Source organism: Chiloscyllium plagiosum, chromosome 7 (genome assembly GCF_004010195.1).
Source record: "Chiloscyllium plagiosum isolate BGI_BamShark_2017 chromosome 7, ASM401019v2, whole genome shotgun sequence".
Lineage (NCBI taxonomy): Eukaryota > Metazoa > Chordata > Chondrichthyes > Orectolobiformes > Hemiscylliidae > Chiloscyllium > Chiloscyllium plagiosum.
In genome coordinates this window covers 32,908,137-32,932,314 of record NC_057716.1, presented here as the reverse complement: position 1 = coordinate 32,932,314, position 24,178 = coordinate 32,908,137, and the positions used below count along the sequence as shown (strand labels likewise).

Here is a 24,178-nt window from a genome sequence, read left to right as displayed (position 1 = left end):
CTTGATTACTACAACCTTATCTTTTAGCCTATTTACCAAATGAACCTTAGCCAACTCCCCCTCTGTATGAAATTAAGTTTACAATTCATATCTATGATTAGCATTTGTCTCTTTCAAAGTTAATATTCCCTCTCCCAAGCCTAGACTCCTCTAGTTGTGCTAGCTGAAGACAGTTAATGGTGCTTGACTTGTTGTTGAAGACACTTGAAACATACACATACTGTCAACAGTTTATAACCCATCCCTAACTGGTCAGAGTGGTAAAAGTTAAAGAAATGACTAAAGACAGTAACTATGTTTGAAGCCATCTTAGTCACACCTGACACTCATTATTCAAGACAATTAGTTGAATGTTTCGCACCAAGCCATGTACTCCTATACTTGCTGACCACTATTGGGTCCTGGTCAACCAATGACCGGAGTTAAAAGTTCACTGTTTTTTTCAAATACCTCCACAGCAGACTTCTGCAATCTTCTCCAAACCCATAACCCTCCAAATAAGTCTGTGCCATCAAAATCCAGCCCTTGAACATCTGTTTATCATTGCTTCACCAGGGGAGACTGTCCCTTCAGCTGCCCTCGGTCCTGAACTCTTGATTTCCCTCCCTGAACTTCACTGCCTAGCTTTCCTCTTTTAAAGCACTCCTTAAAACCTTTCTTTCTTTGACTAAGCTTTTGATAACTTTCTCTTATGTAGTGCGGTACTCAATCTCGATCCTGTAAAGTAGCTTAGGCATAATATAATTTTACATTGTTGTGATTTTTGTGCAAGCTCTCATAGTTAATGTTCTGTTTTTCTAACAAATGGCAATAACAGTATTTACAAATCCGGTCAGTAAATACATTACTATGTGATATCAAGTTGAACAATAGCAAACTGCAGTATTTAAAACTGTACAAAATGGCTCAAAAAGATATTAACTATTAAAATAAGCTGACTCTGCTAAACAGGAAAAGCAGTGGAGAACTTGGTACTTTTAAGGTTTTATTGTCACTCAAACTGAGAAGTTTGAGGGATGACCTGACAAGTCAAGGTTATAGTAATTAATATGAACAATGGCAAATAATTTTCACTTGGTTGATAAGATAGTAATGAGAAGACACTTTTTTATTGAATGCAAAATGAACTTACACAGAGGAAACGTAGAATATGCCACAGATTAGCTGGCTGGTTGGAAATAATAAATATTAATGGTTTTGATTTACTAAAAAGAGATTGGGATTAGGTATGCAGAAAGAACAATTGCAGAATTAAAGATCCAATAGTTCTGTTTTTCTGTTAGAACCCACAGCTGGGTATTTATTTTTAGTTTTTTTAATCCAAGTCATATTCCGCCATTTATCTTTCAGTGAGTCAGCCCAGTCAAAACATTTCAGTTGTTCCTATTGGTCCTGAAGCTCAGTCTTTCATTTTTTTCCCAATTTTCACCTCTTTCAAACCTTTGGCTTTACTGAAGTACAATTCTAACAGCTTTCACCTTCTTGTAACTTGTCTAACTGGCCATTGTACATTTGAGACTGGACCATGAGTTTTGCCATATGTGGGAATAATAGCCAAGTCCAGCCATGTCACCTGATGTCCACTAACGCAATTTTGTGAATGTGACCACCAGACTGTGGCACTTTTTATCTCGTTGTCATGACAAGTACTGTATTATTGATATGGAATGTACTGACTTTTCAGCAGGGATCAATGATTATCAATCATGGAGCCTTAGCTAAGTTTCAATTTCCATAGCAGGTCAGGCAGCATCCAAGGAGCAGGAGAATCGATGTTTCCAGCATAAGCCCTTCGTCAGGAACCCTGATCTGCTGTGCTTTTCTAGCACCCCACTCTCGACCCTGATCTCCAGCATCGGCAATCCTCACTTTCTCCTCCTTCAATTTCCACAGGCCAGAGTTGATTGGGACAGCAATTGTAGCATCCAACTCCTGCTACTCAGTATAGAGAATAAGAAGCTGCAAGAGTTTCCTGTTTATTTAGCAGGATAAGGATTGTCTGTTATGTAACTGTTAAGACTTCCTGTTGATATATTTTCCAACAGCAGTCCCTGGTTATCAGCCAGGAGCAGGGACCTTGGCTAATATTTCTTTCCTTTGGCCTTGTAGTCCCAAGCCAACTTCTGCCCTAACCGAACAGAACTGGCATAACAGAGAACGTAGAATTAACTTGCATACACTTTCACTAACTTGATGCCACAGCAGACCAGGTAGGGCATCGACTTTTTACAGTCTTTGTAATTTAAAGAACTTCCCCAAAGATAAGACACATCAATGTTAAAACAGAGATGTACAAAATGCTCAGTGCAGGGGATGGATAAAATATGAATGAGAGCGAACAAATTCATGCCTGCCATTTTAACTGACAGTCAAAACAGCCCTTGCAGAAGCATTTTGTGCATTTACATTCTTATGCACAGATTTACTTTCATCCTGATCATCACTCAGAAATCTGTGGAGACCGATAAAGTGACTGAGCAAAAAGCCAGGAAACTTCCTGCAGAACACTCAGCTGCTTAAAAACATTATTCCCCATTCACGTATTTTATGTATCAAGTTACATTGAATTCCACAGGTAGTGAGTGCACATCTATGTACTGACTTTCATTGAGCGTAGTTTCACAGATACTGTTGCCCTTGATCTGGTAACTTTCACAGCCTGGGAGATTGTTGAATTATGCTTGACATTGTATTGTAGATTGACCTTTGGTCTCTTAAATTCATTGTTTTGACAGCCCAGTTACTGAATGCTGCAGGATATCTGACTCTCAGGCATTATTACTTCTCCTCACCCAACACTTACAGTATATATTGATTTTATGAAATACAGGGATGACTTTTGGAGGGTTAAATGTTAAACAAGGAAGGTGACACTGTGTTGCAACTTGTGGCTAACTTTTGCTGAAAACAAAACTTAAACAATAACTGTATACAAGGCGAATGTATGCAGTTGAAGTGCAAATATTTAAAAAAGGTTATTGACACTGACTTGATTTCAATGATTGTAGTTACTATTTGATCTGCTCATAAACTGAACATCCATATCCTCTCCATTAGAAAGGTTGATCATCTCCATATCTGGAGCATTGCTGATCTCTGTTCTTGCCTTAATTCATCTGCTGAAGAAACCTTCACTCATGCCTTCATTACCTTTAGACTGGACTGTTCAAATTTTTTTTCTGGCAAGCCACCAGTCATCAATCCTCTATAAGTTTGAGCAATCCCAAAATTATCCAGGTCACAACTGAACATTTTTATGTTCTTCCACAGTGTCTGTTTTCACCCAATCACTGGCAAGCATATCTCCAGCCATTTGAGGTCCAAGCTCTGGAATTCTACTTCCTCATCTTTCTAGCTTTCCACAGCTCTCTCTGAATTCAAAGCTACCATAAACCCTACCACTTTCAGTGATCACATCTATTATCTCCTTCTTTGACTAAATGTGCATCCTACACTGCTTATAATGCCACCAGTCTTTGCACTATAAATTTAGGTACACTGTTTTCTCTCCCATCATCTTAGTTATTAATAAATATCATGAATGGTTCAAGTCTCAGCACAAATCTTTGTAGAAGTTAGGTCATACAAATTCCACTATCTATTCATAATCCCAACTCACTTTGTCTCCTGCTGTTCAGCCAAGTTTCGAACTGGGTCAATAGTTTGCATTCAACTCCATACGTTTTTAACTTAGCTAATTTTATCAAATGTATTCTGGAAGTCCATGCAAATACTGCCCATAGACATTTCTCAATTCACTACTTCAGCCACGTCTTCAATAGGTGTATTTCGGAAATTATGAAGCATGATCGACCTTTTACAGATTCATGCTGGCTCTTTCATCAGCAGAGACTTTAAAGTGCTTGGTCACCCAACCTTCCATGATAAATTCTAGTAATTTCCAACATTAGACATTAGGCTGGCAGTTTCTCTTTTTTTCCCCTTTTCAACCTTTTCTAAATAGTGGAAAGGCATGTTGGTTGAATCAAGACGATTTTGGAAGGTTAAGGTTCGGACAGCTACAATATTCTCACCATTTTCCTTTAAAATACAATGATGGAAAGCATGTAGTCCAGGGATTTGCCACTTTTAGCTTGCTGATGCTAATTTTTATAATTCCTTGTCTCTCACTTATTATTAGTTTCCTTGAGATTTCCAGCAGCAAACCTCTTCCTCTACGGTAAGTCTATGTCCACCAATTCCTATTTCCATCATGATAATTTCAAGGAACCCACAGCTAACCACCTATTTTTCAATAATTTAACTGTAAAACTATATTTCTTGCAAGATTCTTTTTACGCACCCTTCTTGTAGCTTTCATTATGTATGTTCATCCTTTGCTTTCCTTCATACTCTTCCTTAGGCCAGAATCTGTGTTATTCTTTTGCATTTGGTTTCTCTTAGTTTTATGTTATTTCTTTCCTCTTGTCCATTGTTGGCTTTTTGTTTGTTGAGTGAAGTTCTTGCTCTTTTAGGAGTACAAACTGTCCTGTAACCCATTAATTTCCTTCTGAACAACCACCCTCCCCACCCACCCAGCCAAAACCCCTGTATCCATTAAACATCTATTCATACAATTATAGAATCCTACATTGTGGAAACAGACCATTTTGACACCAATCCTCCAAAGCACATCCCACTCATATTCACCCCCTTGATTCCTGTGACCCTGCATTCCTCATGGCTAATCTGCCTAGCCTGCACATCCCTGGACATTATGAATAATTTAGCATGGCCTATCCACCTACACATCATTGGGCTGTGGGAGGAAACCAGAATAGTCAGAGTAAACCCACACAGACACAGGGAGAATGACCAAATTTCCTTTATTTAGTCGCCCAAGGGTGGAATCAAACCTGGCTCCGTGGCACTGTGAGGCAGCAGTGCTAACCACTGAGCCACCATGCCACTTTCAGTATCCCTCAGTTATTTTACCATTTAGCAAATCTCACCAGAATACTGTGAATGGTCTCAACCTTAGGTAGATCTAAAACTTTAATAGGTACCTTTCAAACACTAGATTGAACTTGATGATATTAAAGTCATTACTAGACAAATGTCCACACATTGCCTTAGTGTGAACTAAATTCTGCTCATAGTTCATCACTAGTATAGCATGTCTCCTTGTTAGTTCTAGGACATACTGCTGCAGAAAATATCCTAGACACAATTATGTAATTCATTCATTGCTTTTCTGACACTTAATAGTCTGTTTATCTCAAATTACATAAACTTCATATACCCCATTAAAACCACTCTACCTTTGCTATCTGTAAGTAGGATCCTCCCCAATGGTTCTACCAATCAAGAGGACAATAATAGGATTGTCTTTGCCTCTATGTCACATACCATTCTTCAACTGGACATATGTCCTTGCCTAGCTCAGTTCCTTCATTGAGGTTATGTCATAGAGTCATAGAGATGTACGGCACGGAAATAGACCCTTTGGTTCAACTCAACCTGCCAACAAGATATCCCAACCTAATCTAGTCCCACTTGCCAACACTTGGCCCATATCCCTCTAAACCTTTCCAATTCATATAATATCCAGACGCATTTTAAATGCTATAATTGTACCAGCCTCCACCACTTCCCCAGCAGCTCATTCCATACACATACCATCCTCTGTGTGAAAAAGTTGCCCCTTAGATCTTTTTTTTATACCTTGCCCCTCTCACCCTAAGCCTATGCCCTCTGTCATTTTTATTGAATTTCCTACTTATCACCATGGGAAGGCCATTATCACAGCAGTTCCCTGAGAAAATGAGAATTAAACATGCCACTTATCTGAGGAGAACAATTTTTAAAATTTGTATCTGACCCTACCCTGCTTACCCAAACTGACTGAAACTATGGGCGGCACGGTGGCACAGTGGTTAGCACTGCTGCCTCACAGCGCCAGAGACCCGGGTTCAATTCCCGCCTCAGGCGACTGACTGTGTGGAGTTTGCACGTTCTCCCCGTGTCTGCGTGGGTTTCCTCCGGGTGCTCCGGTTTCCTCCCACAGTCCAAAAGATGTGCAGGGTCAGGTGAATTGGCCATGCTAAATTGCCCGTAGTGTTAGGTAAGGGGTAAATGTAGGGGTATGGGTGGGTTTCGCTTCGGCGGGTCGGTGTGGACTTGTTGGGCCGAAGGGCCTGTTTCCACACTGTAATGTAATCTAATCTAATCTATGTAATGAATGAGTTTGCCATACTTTGCTGAATGAACAGCAACTACCAAAATAGGTTACTTGGAGTTTGAACTGACAGAAAGCATACCCATTTCTAAAGCTGCTGAGTAAATATTCATTACAAAGGTCACAGGGTCTTTGTCCATAATAGAGTTGTAAAGATGACTCAAAGCATTGTAGTTGCGTGCTAAGACTGACTGAAAGGATGGACAGGCGAGTTAACAGATTACTGCAGTGAAATGCAAATGCCAAACTGGAACAGCCTATTTTAGCTAAACATAATTGTCATGAGCAGCTACATATTTCAGGTTTCACAGCAAAGTGAGAGTCTATACATTTACCAGGAAAAAGTGAGGACTGCAGATGCTGGAGATCAGAGTTGAGGGTGTGCTGCTAGAAAAGCACAGTCAGTCAACAGCACCTGAGGAGCAGGAGAATCCATTTTTGAGCATAAGCTCTTCATCAGGAATGAAGCTTTCACCGGTTTCCTCATTTCCCCTCCTTCCACCTTAACCCAGACCCAACCTTCCAACTCGGCACCGCCCTCTTGACCTGTCCTACCTGTCCATTGTCCTTTCTACCTATCTACTCCACCCTTCCCTCTGACCTATCACCTTCACCCCCACCTTCATCTACCTATTGCGTTCTCAGCTACCTTCTCCCCTGACACACCCCCTCTCAGCCTCATTTGGGAAGGCGCTGGAAGATTGCTGGTACCTGGATGTACTGATTGAGAATCTTTCTTAATAGTTGGATAATTCTAACAAAAGCCACAAAAGAGTGTAGATAAAATGCCTTCATAAACAGGAAACAATACTCAGTATGAATGCACAGAAAAAAGTCCACTGCACAAACCTTATTACTACACCAACAAAATGGCCACTTTCTACCTGGCTTAGCTACGTTACTATAACTATATCTATGGAATGCGACAATCACTATACTAGGTTACTTAATGGACAATGGGTTCATGTCACATTACAGGTGACCCCAACAGACCATACACTCACATACAAGCACACATACATACACATTCACGGAGATTCTCCCTCATATACATGCTCTCTTACAGACACGCACATACATCCCCCACACTCTCACCACACTCACACCCTTTCACAGGTTTATACTCTGTCTCTCTCTCACTCACACACACACACGTACGCGTGCACACACATAAGTCTATGGGGTGAATTTGCATTTGCAACATTCTAATTGCAGACACATTCTATTTTGCACAAAAAGCACACAATCTGCAGGCACTCAATCCATGTGACATTTTATGAATTCCTACTTCGGAAATAGAACCAGGCTGACTCAAGATTTGAACACAGACTGACTCTAACCTCAAACCTTTAATGCATTATATAAAACCTTAAGTTATCTCAGGAATGTGACTTGAAAGAAGTTCTGGGATTTGCGTATTAATGAATTGAAACCTGCAATCCATTCTAAAAGAGGAAAGACTTAACAGCAATCTAGGTTTGTTCAATATATTGCATTAGTTGTATGACACTATGATCTTGTGCTATAACTTCTGTGTCTTATGATCCTGCTCCAGTAGCTACCCGACGAAAGACAGTAGTCTGAAAGCTAGTACTTCCAAATAAACCTGTTGGACTGTAACCTAGTATTGCGTGATTTTTTTATGTTATCCTAAAAGAAAGCACTTTCCCATAAAAAATTCCCACCCAAAGACCAAAAGGTGGCACCCTAAAAATCTGAAGTTCTAAAGATTGGAATTTACATCATGGGTTAGGTAAAGGCTGTGGTGGTAGACATTGGGTGGTGTGCAGGTTGTAGAATTAACGATTTTATTTTGAAAGATGAACAGGAGGGAGTGAAAGAAAAAGTGAGAACAGGTGTCAGTACGCATTCAAATGAGAGTGCATAAACTTGAGCAATAGTGAGAGGAAAAGGCAAAGTGTTGCATGCGACAGAACTTGGTCTGTGTGGTGGAGGCTGAACTTTGTCTGTTCGGTGGAGGTTCCAACAGCAAACCAGGGATAAAACCCATCTCAGCCATGTCAGAGAGTCATAGAGTCTGACAGCAGAGACAGGCCCTTCAGCTCAAACTGGTCCATAACAACCAAAATGTCTATCCACGCTAACCCCATTTCCCCGTACTTTGCCCACATCCTTCTAAACCTTTCCTACCCATGTATTTCTCCAAATGCCTTTTGAATGTTGTTAATGTATCCATCTCAACCACTTCCACTGGCAGCTATTCCATATGCATACCTCTTTCTGGGTTAAAAAGTTGCCCCTCAGCTTCCCTTTTATTCTTTCCTCTCTAACCTTAAACTGATGCCCCCTAGTCCTCGATTCCCCAACCCTGGGAAAAGACTGAGTTCATTCACCCTGTCCATGCCTCTCATGATCTTATACACCTCTATAAGGTCCCCCTTCAGTCTCCTACATTCTAACGAAAAAAGTCCCTGTAAATTTCTTCTGCACTCTTTCTAATTTAAGAACATTTTTCCCATAGCAAGGTGACCTAAACTGCACATAATACTCAATGTGCGGCCTCGCCAACGTCCTGTACAACTACAACATAACTTCCCAACTCTATACTCAATGCCCTGACTGAAGGTCAGTGTGCCAAAGCCTTCTTCACTGCCCTGTCTACCTAATTAATAATCCAAATTATTAATACAGATAACAAACAGCAATGGGCCTAGCACTGACCCCCGAAGTACACCACTAATCACAGGTCTTCAGTCTAACAAGCATCCTTCCACTATTACCCTCTGCTTCCTGCCATCAAGCCAATGGTGTATCCAATTTGCCAGGTTGCCCTGGATTCCACTCAATCTAATCTTCCAGAGCAGCCTACCGTGTGGAACCTTATCAAAGGTCTTACTGAAATCCATACAGACTATATCTACCACCTTGCCCACTTCATAAAAGAACTCTAACAAATTTGTGAGGTATGATCTCCTATGCACAAAACCATGCTGACAATTCCTAATCAACCTCTTTCTTTCCAAATGCATCTTATCCCTCAGATAATCTTATTCCTCAGAATCTTCTCAAGTAACTTCCAGATGTTAAGCTCACTGGTCTATAGTTCCCAGATTTTTCTTTGCCGCCCTTCTTGAATAACATTTGCTACCCTCCAGTCTTCCGGAACCTCACCCTTAGCTAATGATGATGCAAAAAGTATCTGCCAGGTGCCCCGTAATTTCTTCTCTAACCTCTTGCGGGGTCCTTGGATATACCTGGTCAGGACCAGAGGATTTATCACATTCATACATTCGAATACATTGTACACCTCCTCTACTGTGTTAAGGACTATCCTCAAGATATCGCCACTAACTTCCCCAAGTTCCCAAGTCTTCATGTCTTTCTACACAGTAAACACATAGGAGAAATATTCATTGAGGACCTTGCCCATCTCCTGCGGTTCCACTCATACATGTCCACATTGGTCCTTGAGGGGTCCTATTCTCTCCCTAGTTATTCTTTTTCCTTTAATATACTTAAAGAACCTCAGTCCCAGAAGAATTTTTTCATGTTTCTGCCATTCGTTCCCCGATGCCAGACTTCCATCCCTTCTGTGTGATGTGGATTTGTGATCCAAAGATGTGCAGGTTAGGTGAATGGACATGCTAAGTTGTCCATAGTATCCAGGTATGTGCAGACTAGGTGGATTAACCATGGAAAATGCAGTGTTACAGGAATAGGGTAAGGGTTAGAATACTCTTCAGAGGGTCAGTATGGACTCAATGGGCTGAATGGCCTGCTTCCACACTGTAGGGACTTTATGATTCTACTGCTATGGAGGGGTAAGGAGGGACAGGTTTAGCGTAGTGTTTCCTCATGGTGTTCTGTAGTAGAATTTCTGTCAGAGCATTTGAATTAAAGCTGCTGTGCAAATGGTTACTGCTCTCTTCCCTTTTCCTGCCACATGGTAGAGTCTGATCCTTTTGTTTGGATGGTGATGGGGGAGGTGGGCACTCGGCTTAATCTGGTTTTATCAACGAATGCAGGAACTGGTGTTTCTTTTCACCTTTATAATAGTTATAGGGAAAGGAGGGAAATTTGGTTCCTTACGCTTATATCTGACTGAACATATGTTGTGGTGATCAGTTGATAGTAATTTGCATGTTTTAATATCTCTTTTAAACTGACCTTTACACCAAAAAAACTGACCTGAAAATTACTATTACTATTCATTATGATTTAAATCTCCAGATAAGAGCAGTTCAAAGAGCATTTTTTTTTGCTTTGAAATGTATTTTAATAAAATCCTCTCTGAAGACCTGCAAAAAAAGTTGGGAGGCAAGAGAACAGTACTGCACCATCCTTTTTTCTGTTCTCGTCTCCACCCGCCTCCTCCACACATCCAGAGCACAACAGCAAAAGAAGCAAAACAAGAATCATTCATGAACTAGGCCTTAGTGAACAGGAAAGCTCTGAACTCATAATGCCAAGTCTTGTTTCACTCTCCGCCTTCATCTGCTTTTTATAAGAGCAGACAGGCTTCTACCTTGCCAGCCAGCAATAAACACACATTAGGGATGATTAATGAGGGGCCTGATGAGGGCTGGCATTTCGTTTCATTCCATTTCCTTGAAGAACAGAGGGACCCTTGCCAAGCCCTGTCCGTTCGGTTCTACTCACGTGACCTGAAATGCCTCTGGGAATCATTTCTGCAAATACAGCTGAATAGCAGTTAAACCTCGCCTTGCAGGGGTATATCAGTTAACACGCAGCTGTTGTTGATAACACCCTGCGGGGGGCCCCCAGCCTGAGTGGCGAGTTTAAGTCTCAGTGCAGCAGTTTTCTTTCCCTTTTCTCCCTTTGTTTTTCTGCCTGTTTTGAACTTTAATTTTTCAGCTGATAAATGGATGAGTTTGATCCTAAAGTTGTCGAGGAAGATGCGAGAGCTATAGCAGCTTCTTTGTCTCTGACTTCTACCTCTTTTAAGCAAGAAAAGGAGCCTGATCTGGACAACAAAGGAGACTGCTTGTTGACAAAGGAAGAGGGCAAAGTCTGGTCTGGCAAACACACTATGGAGGAGAAGAGATTGCTGGCTTTGCAACAAGACAGTGGGATTCCATATAACACAAAAAAAGCAACAGCCTGGGGTGTCAGAGTTTGGGACGAGTGGGCTAAAACTCGAAATAGCTATATCATGGAGCAAGGTGTCCAGCGTAATGAACTCTTCCTTTATGTGCCCGAACTCTGCTATGAAATCACCCATGATGAACTGAATTTCTGGCTATGCAGATTTGTACTTGAAGTTCGGAGACAAGACGGCTCGGAATACCCACCTAATTCTCTCCGTCTCCTGTGCTGTTCAATCTTGCGGCACCTGCGGGAGAACTGCAGGCGCAGTGACATTGATTTCTTCAACAAGCTAAAACTGGACTTTGCCGAATTCCGGGCCACCCTTGACGATCGGATGAAACAACTCCAGCGGCTGGGAATTGGGCTGGTGAGGAAGCAGGCCCAGCCGTACACTGAGGACGATGAGGAGAAGTTATGGCAGGTGGTCTTCCATCTACGAGATGCAAAGAGCTACAGTTATGCTGTCTACTTCTATGTGTGCAAAGTCTTTTCTCTATGTGCCGCCAAGGACCACCATAAACTAACAGTCGACCAGTTTAAATTTGGATGTGACATGATCAGTGAGTACGTGGAGTTTACTGGCAGGCCAAGCAATCCTCAGGACAGCCTTGACAAGTTGAAAATTGTCCAGACAAGACAGTACGCAGATTCCTTGAATCCAAGGTGCATAGTTTCACTGCTGCGACGCTACCTCAATATGATTCCCCCACAAGGTCCATTTTACCGCCGCCCTGTGCCTGGTACCATGCAGTTCTCTGAGCAGGCAATTGGAGTTCATACATTGGAACGATTTTCTAAAGAGATATGTGAAGCTGCAGGAATTTCAGGGCACCATACCGGACATTCTGGAAGGGTAAGCAACAATGATTGGCAGTATTTGCAGCTGACTAGTATTGAAGTAATTGCAATTGTTCGAGCAACAAATTAAAAATTGGTCCTGAAAGGAACGTTTCTGTGATTGGGGATTTAGGGGAAAGAACAATGGCAAATGGTGTATTAAGAGACCACAGGTAGCTAATTGATCTGTGAAAAGTAGTTCCAATCTCTTAAGTGACTGTATACTTCTGGTTAACATGAAAATCATGATGCTGTATTGCAGAATGGCTATCCAATTCTCCAGAGTTCAGCTTTCCTATATCTACAGCATTTTTAACCACATCACTGGAAGACGTTTTTTGAAAGTAAAGGTATGACCCCCACCTACCTTTGGACCCATGTTCAAAGATGTCTTTAAATTACGCAAAAAAAACTGATGGTACAAGCTTCCAGACTTCTCCATGGTAGTGAAGAATCACACACAGCATCTCAGTACTGGTGGAACACAAGTGCCTGAAAATTATATTCCACTAATTTCACAGTACTGCATGCAATTCTGCAATGCCACAGTATTGTATCCTGGTGCACCATTGTTCTTCTATCTCGTAGTGATGCTCTAAGATATAGCAATATGCTCTCAAAAAGCAAACACTGCACAAAGATACTCAACCAGCTTAACATCACGTAACAATGTTCCATTACCATAACATCACAGTACAGGCATTGTAACTATATAGATATGCTCCCAAGTCCAAAAGTTCATTCAAAATCAGTTTATTCAATGGCCCACATTAGCATCAAGGCTTCTCCTTCCACTTTTGTGAAGTAGGTTTGGCTAGTAACGCAATTGATGCCTACAGTGAACCAGTAGAAATTTTTGATGAGTTCAGTCGAAGATTCTGACCAGAATGACATGAATCCATGCTGTATACGGAATAAAAGGAGCATCACTCCTCCTAGCTCATAAAGATCAGTTGCATGAATAGTTTATAACCTGTGTGCAGCATCACGGATATTTTCTGAAATAAAGATTGTCCTTGATATAAAGGTTCATCAGATATTTCCAAATGGACTAAGAATTCTGTATTTCACATTTATTTGTTTCACTTCTTTACTCATTCACAATATTCTTAATTTAACTCAGCAGCAACCTTCATCCCACTCCATTCAGCCCCCCCAAAAATCAAGTCACTCTCCAGGGCAGAAAACTTCGAGCAGTATATGGTGGAGTCATACATGTTAGAATAAAAACAAAGTGCTGGAGAAACTCAGCAAGCCTATCTAGAGGGAAACAGGGTTAGTGGTTCACATTCCAGATGATTCTTCTTCAGAATTGAAAGGGGCTGGAAATTTATTTTTATCATGTTGACATAGGAGGGAGAGGAAGGGAAAAGAAAAAAAAGGTCTGTTTTACTGACAGTAAAGTCAACAAGGCAGAAACAGAAATGCTAAGAGAGGGGTAATAAAAATGGAGGTCTGATGTCTTGTTCTGAAATTGTAAAACTCAATTCTGAACCCTAGAGGCTGTAAAATGCCTAAACAAAAATGTTTTGTTATTCCAGCTTGCATTAAACTTTGTGGAACATTTTAGAAGCACGGGATAGAAATATTTTCATGGGAGCAAAATGGTTTATCAAAATGTAGGCAACTGGTAGTTAGCATCCATTAATACAAAAGTATCAAAAGGCTATTCTGTCGTGTAAGGCATAGGGCAAAACCAATCTTACTTCCATTTGATGTCCAGATATATGTATTTCTTTCTAAGGGTCATTTCACTGGATAACAATTAAAAGCAGGAATTCTGTCTAATTTGTCATTTAATAACTTGAGGCAAAAGGTAAGTTCTAGTATCAGCTAATGCAACCCATAATGAGATAAAGTAATTCAAACTGAAAATCAAAACTGGTTCCAGAGACCAGCAGGGACATTACTCAATAAGACAACAGAAAATAATTCTGCACATGTATGAACCTAGCAGCTTGACGAGCTTTGTGTCAATGAAGTGGTCCAACAGTAGCAAATGCTCTTTAATACTTAATGTATAGTAGATTGTAAAATGTGACAAAACAGTAAAGCTGAAAGCTTCAACAAGGGTTGGGATTCAGTTCATACAGAGTTCCGAATTCTTGAATGACAAACTTATCTAAAATGAAGAAAAATTACAATTTTCCAAGGTTGAATGTGCACTGAGAGAGACATCCGAGGGGTGACCTGATAGTGAAAGGTCTCGTTAAAGTTAGCAAAAAGCAACAATGGCTCAGCAGTTAGCACTGCTGCCTCTCAGCACCAGGGACCCAGGTTCGATTCCAGCCTTGTCTGTGTGGAGTTTGCACATTCTCCCAGTGTCTGCGTGGGTTACCTCCAGGTGCTCTGGTTTCCTCCCACAGTCCAAAGGTGTGCAGGTTACATGAACTGGCCATGCTAAATTGCTCATAGTGTTCAGGAATGTGCAGGTTAGATGTATTAGTTAGGGGAATGGGTCTGAGTGGGAACTCTTCAGAGGGTCTATGTCAACTTGTTGGGCCAAATGGACAGTTTCCACACTATAGGGTTTCTATGAACTGCTGAGACTTTAGGGAAAGAGCAAGACTAGAGGCTGATTTGTTGCCACTGGGAGAAGTTGAGGAAAATGGTATAAATTCAATTTAGTGAAAACTAATAAGGGGATGTTCACGGACTGTTTGGGCTCTTGGGCCTGTTTCTATCCTCTAATCAATGCAATTCTTCATAAAATTAGATAACTCAATACAGAATGAGAATGGAACTTGATCTTCTGGTCTGTTAGGCTCAGTATCAGATGTCCTGATTAAGCCTGAAACGTGGACTCTCTTGCTCCTCAGATGCTGCCTGATCTGCTGTGCTTTGTCTAGCGCCACATTTTGTCAACTGAGTTCTCCAGCATCTGCAGTCCTCACTATCTCTCAGTATCAGAAACAACAGCATCTGTAATCACAATCATTGAGGGATAAATTGCCCATAGTGTTCAGGAATGTGCAGGTTAGGTGTATTAGTTAGGGGAATGGGTCTGAGTGGGAACTCTTCAGAGGGTCTGTGTGGACTTGTTGGGCCAAATGGACAGTTTCCACACTATATATTACCTGCTGCTAATTTCACAGATAGTGCACTCCCCTCATGTTCCCAACCCAGACAACACACTAGCTCAGTAGCAAGCAAACTGAGCAGCACAGCTCACCAATACTGAGCAGCAAACCTGTGGTCTTTCTTATTTATAATGTCCATGAAATCAAATTTCTGTCAGGTTCTAATGCTAACTTTATAAATAATACTTTTGAATTGTGCATGATTCGCATTGTTCATGATTTTTCAGCTTTTGAATCTAGTGGTGGGAAGATCACTCCTGACAGTATTAACTCAAAAGATTCCATACCCATGTATAGTATTTACTATCTATAATACTCAAAGTGATGTAGCATGTCAGCAATCCTTATCCAATTATTAGAGTTTTTTTCCTGACAGTTTCTCTGTCTCTATGATAATCATAGAATCACTACAGTATGGGAGCAGGCCATTGAGTCCATCACGGCCCTCCAAATAGCATCCCACCCAGAACCAGTCCCCTACCCTATCTCTGTAACCCTGCATTTTCCATGGCTAGCCTACCTAGCTTGCACACCTTTGGACTGTGGGAGGAAACCAGAGCACCTGTAGGAAAACCCATACAGACACAGGGAGAATGTGCAAATTCCACACAGAGTTACCTGACGGTGGAATCAAACCAAGGTCCCTAACGCTGTGAGGCAGCAGTGTTAACCACTGAGCCACCGTGCCACCTGAGTTCTGTTCCAAAAGTACTGGACACACTTTGGTGCATCACCCAAGTGCAAATAAGACAATTAATGCTGTCCAGTTAATTCAATGAGGTGTAATAGCCAAGACAAATTCTATCCAGACACAGGCACTTTCTAGCCCAAGATTTGATTTGATTTGATTTATTGTAGTCACATGTACCTAAGGACAGCGAAAAGCTTTGTTTTGCATGCAGTGCAGGCAAATTATAGCAAACAAGGACATACAGATCATAGCGTGCTTAGACAGAGCAAGGCATACAGGTTACAACTGCACAGGAGGTGCACAAAGCACGATCAATATTAGCAAGATCAACATTATTTGAAGTTAAGACAGTGCATTCAGCAGTCTAATAACAGCATAGGAAAAGCTGTTCTTGAACCTGTTGGTGCATGCATTCAACCTTCCGTATCTTCTGCCTGAAGGAAGAGGATGTAAGACTCTGGGTTCTGATCTATATATGGGATACTGGCTGATCTTTCTCCTAGTGAACCTAGAAGTTCAGATAATTCCAGACTCCTCAATCCCTGCTTGCTGTCCTATTATTACTCCGACATTTCCCATTCTTTGGAATTCCAATCTGGTTTAACTGATCTTTATTTTTGTGCATGCATAGGTCAGCAGTGCAACAACCCTATACAACCGTGGCTTTGATGAGCAGTCAATTAAAGAACGCACAGGGCCAACAGGCAGTTTGGCAAAAGGCTACAGGAGAGCCTCTCTTGCTCAGATGAAGGCCATGTCAGACTGCCTGCAGCCTCCTAATCCACTGAAGATGTCAGCTTGTTCACCTTCATCATCATCTTCATCTGATGACCATAGTTCTTCACCAGATGAAGGCCCAAGCAATATCATCATCATATCTGAAGATGGGACTGATCACCCACAAGAAGCTACAACTATATTCAGCAGACCTGAAGTGACGATCACAGAACAGGATGGTGTACTGAAGATTGAAATGCCATCTAGGACCTCACCACAGATGCCCTTGACTTCACACCAGACCATTACAAAGTTAAAAATAGTGAAAGGAGACATTGTACTAGAATTAAATTTGTAAGTGTGCCAAGCAGCATAAATTCCAAGTTCAATATTGCACAATTTAGATTACACACATTCATGTTAGTATCAGACGGTTGTTACAAAGGGTAATTGATCTGAAATGTTCTCTCTTTACAGGTACTACCAGACTTGCTGAAACTTTCCACTAATTTTTAATAACCCTTTATTTCAGGTTTCCATTTTCTGCAATACTTTCTTTCAATATTAGCAAAAGGTACTAGAACATAGAAAATGACAGCACAGAACAGGCTCTTCAGCCCACGATGTTGTGCCGAGGATTATTCCTAATCTAAAATAAAATAACCTAACCTACGCACCCCTCAATTCACTGCTGTTCATGTGCATGTCCAGCAGTCACTTGAATTTCCCTAAAGACTGTGCTTCCACCACCACTGTTGGCAACACAGTCCATGCATTCACAACGCTGCGTAAAGAACCTACCTTGAAGTCTCCTCTATACCATCCTCCTAATATCTTAAAACTATGACCCTTCGTGCCAGTCAGTCCTGTCCTGGGGAAAAGTCTCTGGCCATTGAATCTATCCATGCCTCTCATTACCTTGTGTACCTCGATCAGGTCACCTCTCTTCCTCTTTCTCTCCAGCGAGAAAAGTCCGAGCTTAGTCAACCTTTCTTTGTAAGACAAGCCCTCCAGTCCAGGCAGCATCCTCGTAAAATTCTTTGCACCCTCTCCTAAGCCTCTGTATCTTTCCTATTGTTTTACATCTTTCTTTCCCTCAAAAATGAACTCACATTTGCAAGGCAAGAGTCCAGTAGTCAAGTGACCAATCTTCCTGAGTCTCAACTATAAATAAGTGCCAAATTGTTCAATTTGGGAAAACAATACTGTCCTCACAAACACTGAAGTACAATTTCTAGCTGGAATCTCTGGATAGTGATAAGAGCAGGAACCCAAGCGAATTACCCTATTTCTAGGCTAAAGGTGTGAAAGCCGAAATGTCTTGATTGTTACCATAGTTGAGGTCAGTTAGTTCAGTACAGAATTGGAATCAAAAATACAGAGTTTGAGAATTTTACAGCTCAATAATGGACTAGTTTTGCGTTACTGTATACAAGAGAAGTGTGAGCTGCTTTAAAACTCCACTGCCGATCGGCATACCTGTACCGTGCGCACTGACTCATTAACCATAGTCTCATATAATCCCTACATTTGGCCCAATAAATTCACACTGACCTTCCAAAGAGCATCCTACCCAGAAGCACCCCCCTACCTCTTCCCTGTATCCCTGCAATTCCCATGGCTAATTCACCTAGCCTGCACATCACAAGCAATTTAGCATGGCTAATCCACTTAGACTGCACATCTTTGAACTGCAAGCAGAAACCCACACAAACATGGGAGATTGTGCAAACTCCATACAACAATACGGAGGGTGGAATCAAAACTGGGTCCCTGGTGCTGTGAAGCAGCAGTACTAACACTGAGTCACTATGCTGCCCATAATCATTTTTTTAGTATGAATTGCCTTGCTCATGTGCTTACATCAGTGTCTAATTCTGATTTGTTACCAGCATCACAGAAATTGGTAGCTTGGCCTGAACTACTTCATATCACCAGAATTTAACTAGATGATGTAATGGAGCTAAACAATATTTCAATGTTGAATCTCAGCTACTTTTTCTATCGGTCATAATAAAAAAATCACAAATGAATTGATCTGGACAATATACATCAATCCAGGTTATTGGGCATACACAAAAGAAGTGCCAAACTTAGCATTAACTTGGCAACATAACAAGGCCAAACAACTGTTGGAGTGGGAAAGCAAACAGTCCCACACTGGTGTAATCTCAGGAATTTTGGCTAAGGTCAATTGTTGAGGCAAAAAAACTTTCTCATTTGGTTTGGGTGTGTTTGACTAGACAATATGAGAAATTTACACTACATCTACTCCATGCTGTCCTTTACCCTTGAGGGTTTCATAGGGACAGTGCTGAGATACTTATTGTGCATCCAACTGTGTTGTATCTGTTTTACTATAAAAGTTTTCATAAAATTGTAGCCCATAAGAGTTGATAACATATGGCAGGATCACTGTTGTGCAAGTTTGCCATTGTAAATAGATAGTAGAACAACACTGATGTATAACGAAGACAGGTCAAGCTGTTTCAAGCAACCAATAAATTGAGCCAGAAAGGAATTATTCTGTAATTAAACAATGATTTCCTGTAGTTTCATTGCCTTATATTTCAGATACTGTTCAAACGCTGCAAATTTAATCCTTTATCTGACTACTGAAAAGTAATATTTTTGTAGCATTTTAATGTCTCTCAGCATTTCCAAACTGCTTCACATAAAATGAATTGTGATTTGAAAAATACAAAGCAGGTGCAGCATGCTTTGGATAAACAAGTGATAATAGACAATGAGAGTTTTGCTCACATCAATATCTTGTAGATAAAATCTGGAGATTAATTATATGATTAGTTATATTTCAGTTATAATTGCAGGCATAGGCCCAGATTTTCACCATTTTGGAATGATTCACTGACGTGTCAAAAATGGCACAAGTGTTTGGAAATTCTAAATTCCACCCTCAAACAGTGCATTTCCTATTTTTACAGGGGTGAGAAGGTAGTTTGGGGGTTGGCGGGGTTGTGAAAGTGAGGAGGAGGCTGGCCATGTTTTATGCATTTGGGACTTACAGCTTTTACTGGTCATATGAAACATCAGCTAACTCCATTCAATTCTGACTTTGACATCTATTTAACATGAAAACCAGATTCGGCTTCTTCAGAGAAGGTCTGGACAATGTGGAATTCACTTAAATATCCAGCACACCTATAGAGAGAGATAAGGTACACCTTTTGGATCTAGCCCTGCGTCACCTGCTGTCCGTGTCAGATGTCCTGTTGGGAGAACTCAGGTGCCTTTTGAAATTGATAACAGTAGGTACAATGTTAAAAAGAACAAACTCATTACTGTCAAGTTCGTTGGAACACAGCTCTAAATATCAACTGTCAGAAGCACCTATCAAAGGGGCATTTGAAAGAAACCTGCTACAAGTGTTAAAGGGAGCTGACAAATGTGACCAAAGGACTTGTCAAGAATGTAAATCTTTGAGAAAATTGCCTGTAGTTTCACTCTGGTCTGTTAACATAAATCTGATGGCTTTTATTAGTTGATTACTGCTATGTGGTTGATTTCACAACCATTCATTATCTCAGCAGCATGCCTTCTAATCAAAGTTTAATTGTCAGCTATAAGATGATGCTGATTCTTGCTGTATTTGATTGAAATGTTTGTAGTCAGAAGGTTTTATCTTATTGAAGAAATAAGAATGTGGATTTTTTTTAATGAATGCAAGTGTTTTTCTCAATATAGGGAAGTCTGCAATATACAGAAAGTTAACTTATCTCATCTCTGAATGGATATGGAGATATATCCATGACGGATACCAAGTGAGTTAGCATGGTTGGTGAAAGAGCAAAGTGTGGTGGTTGGAGGCATGAGGTTGTCATGAGCTTTCAAAGGATCTTTCAACTATTCTTTTTATTCTTTAATGCTGAACAGTGTCAGATCCCCAAAGCAGGTCTTCTGGGCCACCCGCCATGAATTCTAATTGGGCCCCAACCCTGAACCAAAAACAGGAACTGTAGACTGGTGTTTGAGGAATGAGCTGGAAATGTGCTGCTGGAAAAGCGCAGCAGGTCAGGCAGCATCCAGGGAACAGGAGAATCGACGTTTCGGGCATAAGCCCTTCTGAATGAGTTCTGGTTGGTGGGCATGAGCAACAGGATCAGGGTAGAGGGACATGCAAAAGTATATATTCAGCCTCAGGATTAGGTGAAAAGCAGTGAGAGGGTAAGCATATTTTAACAGCTATAGCTTCAGGGAACTGCTGATTGGGGTAAAATATTAAACCATGACATCATAAATAAGTGGTAGTTTGGTTTGTGATTTTAAAATATCTGTTTTTTTTTAACAAAGGGTTAACTGAGAAACTACGGGAATAAAAGAAAGTCAGGCCAATACATTAAGTAATATAAGTAAGCCAAGTAGGGTAAGGGAAGTACAGTTAGCACAGGGAATGTTTAGGATATTCTTTTTTTAGCAGTTAAGTTTTTTTCAAAAAGAGTATGATCAGGCTTAAAAAAGTCAGGGCAGCAGAACTCACATCCGTGAAATGCAGATCCTGTGCTACATGGCAAATTATGGAAGTCAGTTGCTCCTGGTGACCAAGTGCGCAGGAAGTGTATCCAGCTGCAGCTACTGGCAAACCGCATTTCGGAGCTGGAGCTGTGGGTAAATTCACTTGAGTATCTACGATGCTTTGCATATCATGAATAACATATTCAGTGAGATGATCAATCGTAGATTAACAAGCAGACAGAGCACAGATGACAACCAGGCAGAGTTGAGGAAACCAAGTAGTGTAGGAGTTCCTTATGGCCACCACCCCTTTCTAAAAATTACTATTTTGAATACTGTTAGGAGATGACTGTGCAGGAGGAAGCAATGGGAGACAACCTCATGGCACCATGGGTGGGCCCACTGCGCAAGAAGGGAGGGAAAAATATCAGGGGTTTAATTTGTAAGGGGAACACATTGGTGTTTCCGGAGCTACAAAAGAGACTTCATGATGTACGTTGCCTCTTTGATCCCATGATCGGCGATATCACTGAATAGCTGCAAAGCATTCTGAAAGGATAGGGCAAACAAAGATTGTGCTATATACTGGTACCAACAATTCTGGTAGAAAAAAGGAATGAAGCAAAAATTTAGGAAGCTAGGAAATAGATTAGAAAATAAGACCCAAAAGGTGGTAATCTCTGCATTCCTCCAATGCCATATGCTAATCAGTATAAAATGAATGCTTGACTAGAAATATGGTGCAAAACACTGGGATTATTTTGGGGGGTTTGATACATAGACAAAGCAGATGGATTGCATTTGAACAACAGTAGGGGCAGCATCCTTGCAGGTTGTTTTGCTCGTACCATTGGGGAAGGTTTAGACAAATTTTGCAGAGGCCTGGGATCCTGAAAGAAGGTTCAGCAGATTAGAAATGACAGCAAGTGAGTCAGGAAGGTACCAAAATTATCAACCAGTTAAGGTACAAGAGAATTTGGCAAGATTGGATGTTTTGTATTTTAACGTTAAGAGTCTGATGAACAAGGCAGATGAGTTGAAGACAAATTAAAACACGAGTGTATGATGGCAATGCTATCAATGAAACATGTTTGGGAGAGGGGTGGGCCTGGCAGCTTGATATCCCAGGATATAGAATCTTCAGGCAAGACAAGGAAGAAGTTAAAATAGGAAGGAATATTGATATTGATCAATATTGATCAGGGAATCTATTGCAGTAGTAAGGAGGGATAACATGTTAGAAGGCTCCACAAATGAAGCCATATGGGTAGAAAGTTAAAAAAACAAAAGGAGCAATTACACTGCTGGGAACCTCCTAAAAGTCCAAGAAAAACAGAGGAGCAGATATGTAGGAAAATTTCAGGCAAGTGTAAAAGTTATTAGGGTAGTGATAGTAGGGTATTTCAATTTCCCCAACATTAATTGAGCCAGTCAGTACGAAAAGTTTGGAGGAACCAGAATTCTTAAAGTACAGGCAGAAGGGATTTTTAAGCCATAGGTAGAATGCACAAGAAGATAGGGGATGTGCCTGAACTTAATTTTAAAGGCAATTAAGAGCAAAAAGCGGGCATAAAAAGATAATGCCAGGTAAAATCCCCAAGTTATCTTATAAAAGTATTACAGCTATGATGGTACTGTGCCTTTAAAACAGATTTTGTTCTGCGCTATTTCTCTTGCAAAAAGGCATTGTCACAGAGGTGACTGAGTGTCTGTTGATAGATGCAGTACTCTCTCTCTGTCTGCTGTAGCAGAAATCTTGAGTTTTCTCTCTGCCACCAGATGGTTTCTTTTAGTACTCCTTTCTCCTGCACTGGAAGGGAGATGAGAAAAATTTGTTTTGTTGAATTTGCCTTTGCCAAGAGTGTATTTATGGGATGTTGCCATATTGGAACAATTGATAATTAGTAGTTAAATAATATATTACTTTATTAAGTATTTCAATGAAGTTAAAGATATGAAATTTTCTTTTGTATGTTAATTAATTGTGTTGTAAGAATAAAGTCTGCTTTGCTTAAAGATTCAACTGAATCTTATTTGGAACACAGCTTTCTCCTTGACATATTTTGTGGGGATTTGGTCTGCTTCATAACCAGGCTGAAAGGATAACTAAGAAAACAGGGCCCATTAAGGACCATTGTGTCCACTGCGCATAGATTCGGAGGACATAGGCAGGGTTCCAAATGAATACTTTATGTCAGTGTTCACTAGTGAGAGGGATGATGTGAGTATAGAAGCAGGGAGAAGGACTGTCATATAATTCAAGAAATTAGCATAGATGGGGAGGAGGTTATGAGTGGTCTCGTAGTCTTACAAGTAGGGAAATCTCCAGGGCCGGATGAAATATATTTAATTTGTTGAGGAAACATCAGGAGCACAGGCAATAATTTTCAATTCCCTTCTAGCCATCGCAGAGGTGCTACAGAACTGAAAGGGATTCTGGGTAATCCAAGATGGAGGACAGGAAAAATTTCTGGTTGTAAGAGCTGCTTTTTTTTTTGAGGTATTTTAGTGTTGGAGGTGATTTCCTTGAATTCCAAGAGCAGCAATTACTGTTTTATATGCTGTTGCATTGTTTTGGAACTTTGGAAAAAAAAGTCAAAACAACAGCAGATTTAAAAGGGAGAAGAGAAGACAAAGGAAGCACATGGTGAGGACAGTGCAGGAGAGAGAGAGACAGAGACAGACAACCTGCACAGTTACTGCCTTTGCTGTTTGAATTCGTGTATTGCTGGACATCGGAGTGAATCTGGGAAAATTAACAAAGTGAAATTCACAACTAATCTTGGAGGAACTGTTGGGCGAAGTTCACAGCACAGAATCAGATAAGTTAGTTGTTGTTTTAAGTCTGTCCAAGAGAAAGGCTGCAGTAGTGAGTATAGTGGATTCTTTCTTGATTATATGTTTTTGGTGATCAGTCTCTTGATTAAACTTAAAATATAAGCCATAGCTATTAATTTAACCTAGGGCAGTGTTTGTAGAGGAATAAGACGGTGTTATTTTCTGGGTCTGTAGATTGTGAAGGAGCAAAAATAGCCTTTGCAGTGATATGTACTTCTTGTCAGATGTGGGAGTTGAAAGAGAGTTTAAGGGTTACTGCGGACTATATCTGCCATAAATGCTGTTGGATACGAA

General features: G+C 40.7%; 2 protein-coding genes across 3 annotated transcripts in view; one reads left to right on the top strand and one right to left on the bottom strand.

Annotated features, from left to right (window-relative positions):
- Positions 1–24,178, bottom strand: part of bmpr2b (bone morphogenetic protein receptor, type II b (serine/threonine kinase)) — a 248,314-nt gene that overhangs the window by 112,218 nt on the left and 111,918 nt on the right. The gene's annotated exons all lie outside the window — the stretch shown is intronic.
- On the top strand, positions 9,804–17,255 carry LOC122551452. Its single transcript, XM_043693378.1, has 2 exons — positions 9,804–12,101; positions 16,488–17,255. The coding sequence occupies exons 1-2, from the start codon at positions 11,022–11,024 to the stop codon at positions 16,929–16,931; spliced, it is 1,524 nt and encodes a 507-aa protein (XP_043549313.1). The 5' UTR covers positions 9,804–11,021; the 3' UTR covers positions 16,932–17,255.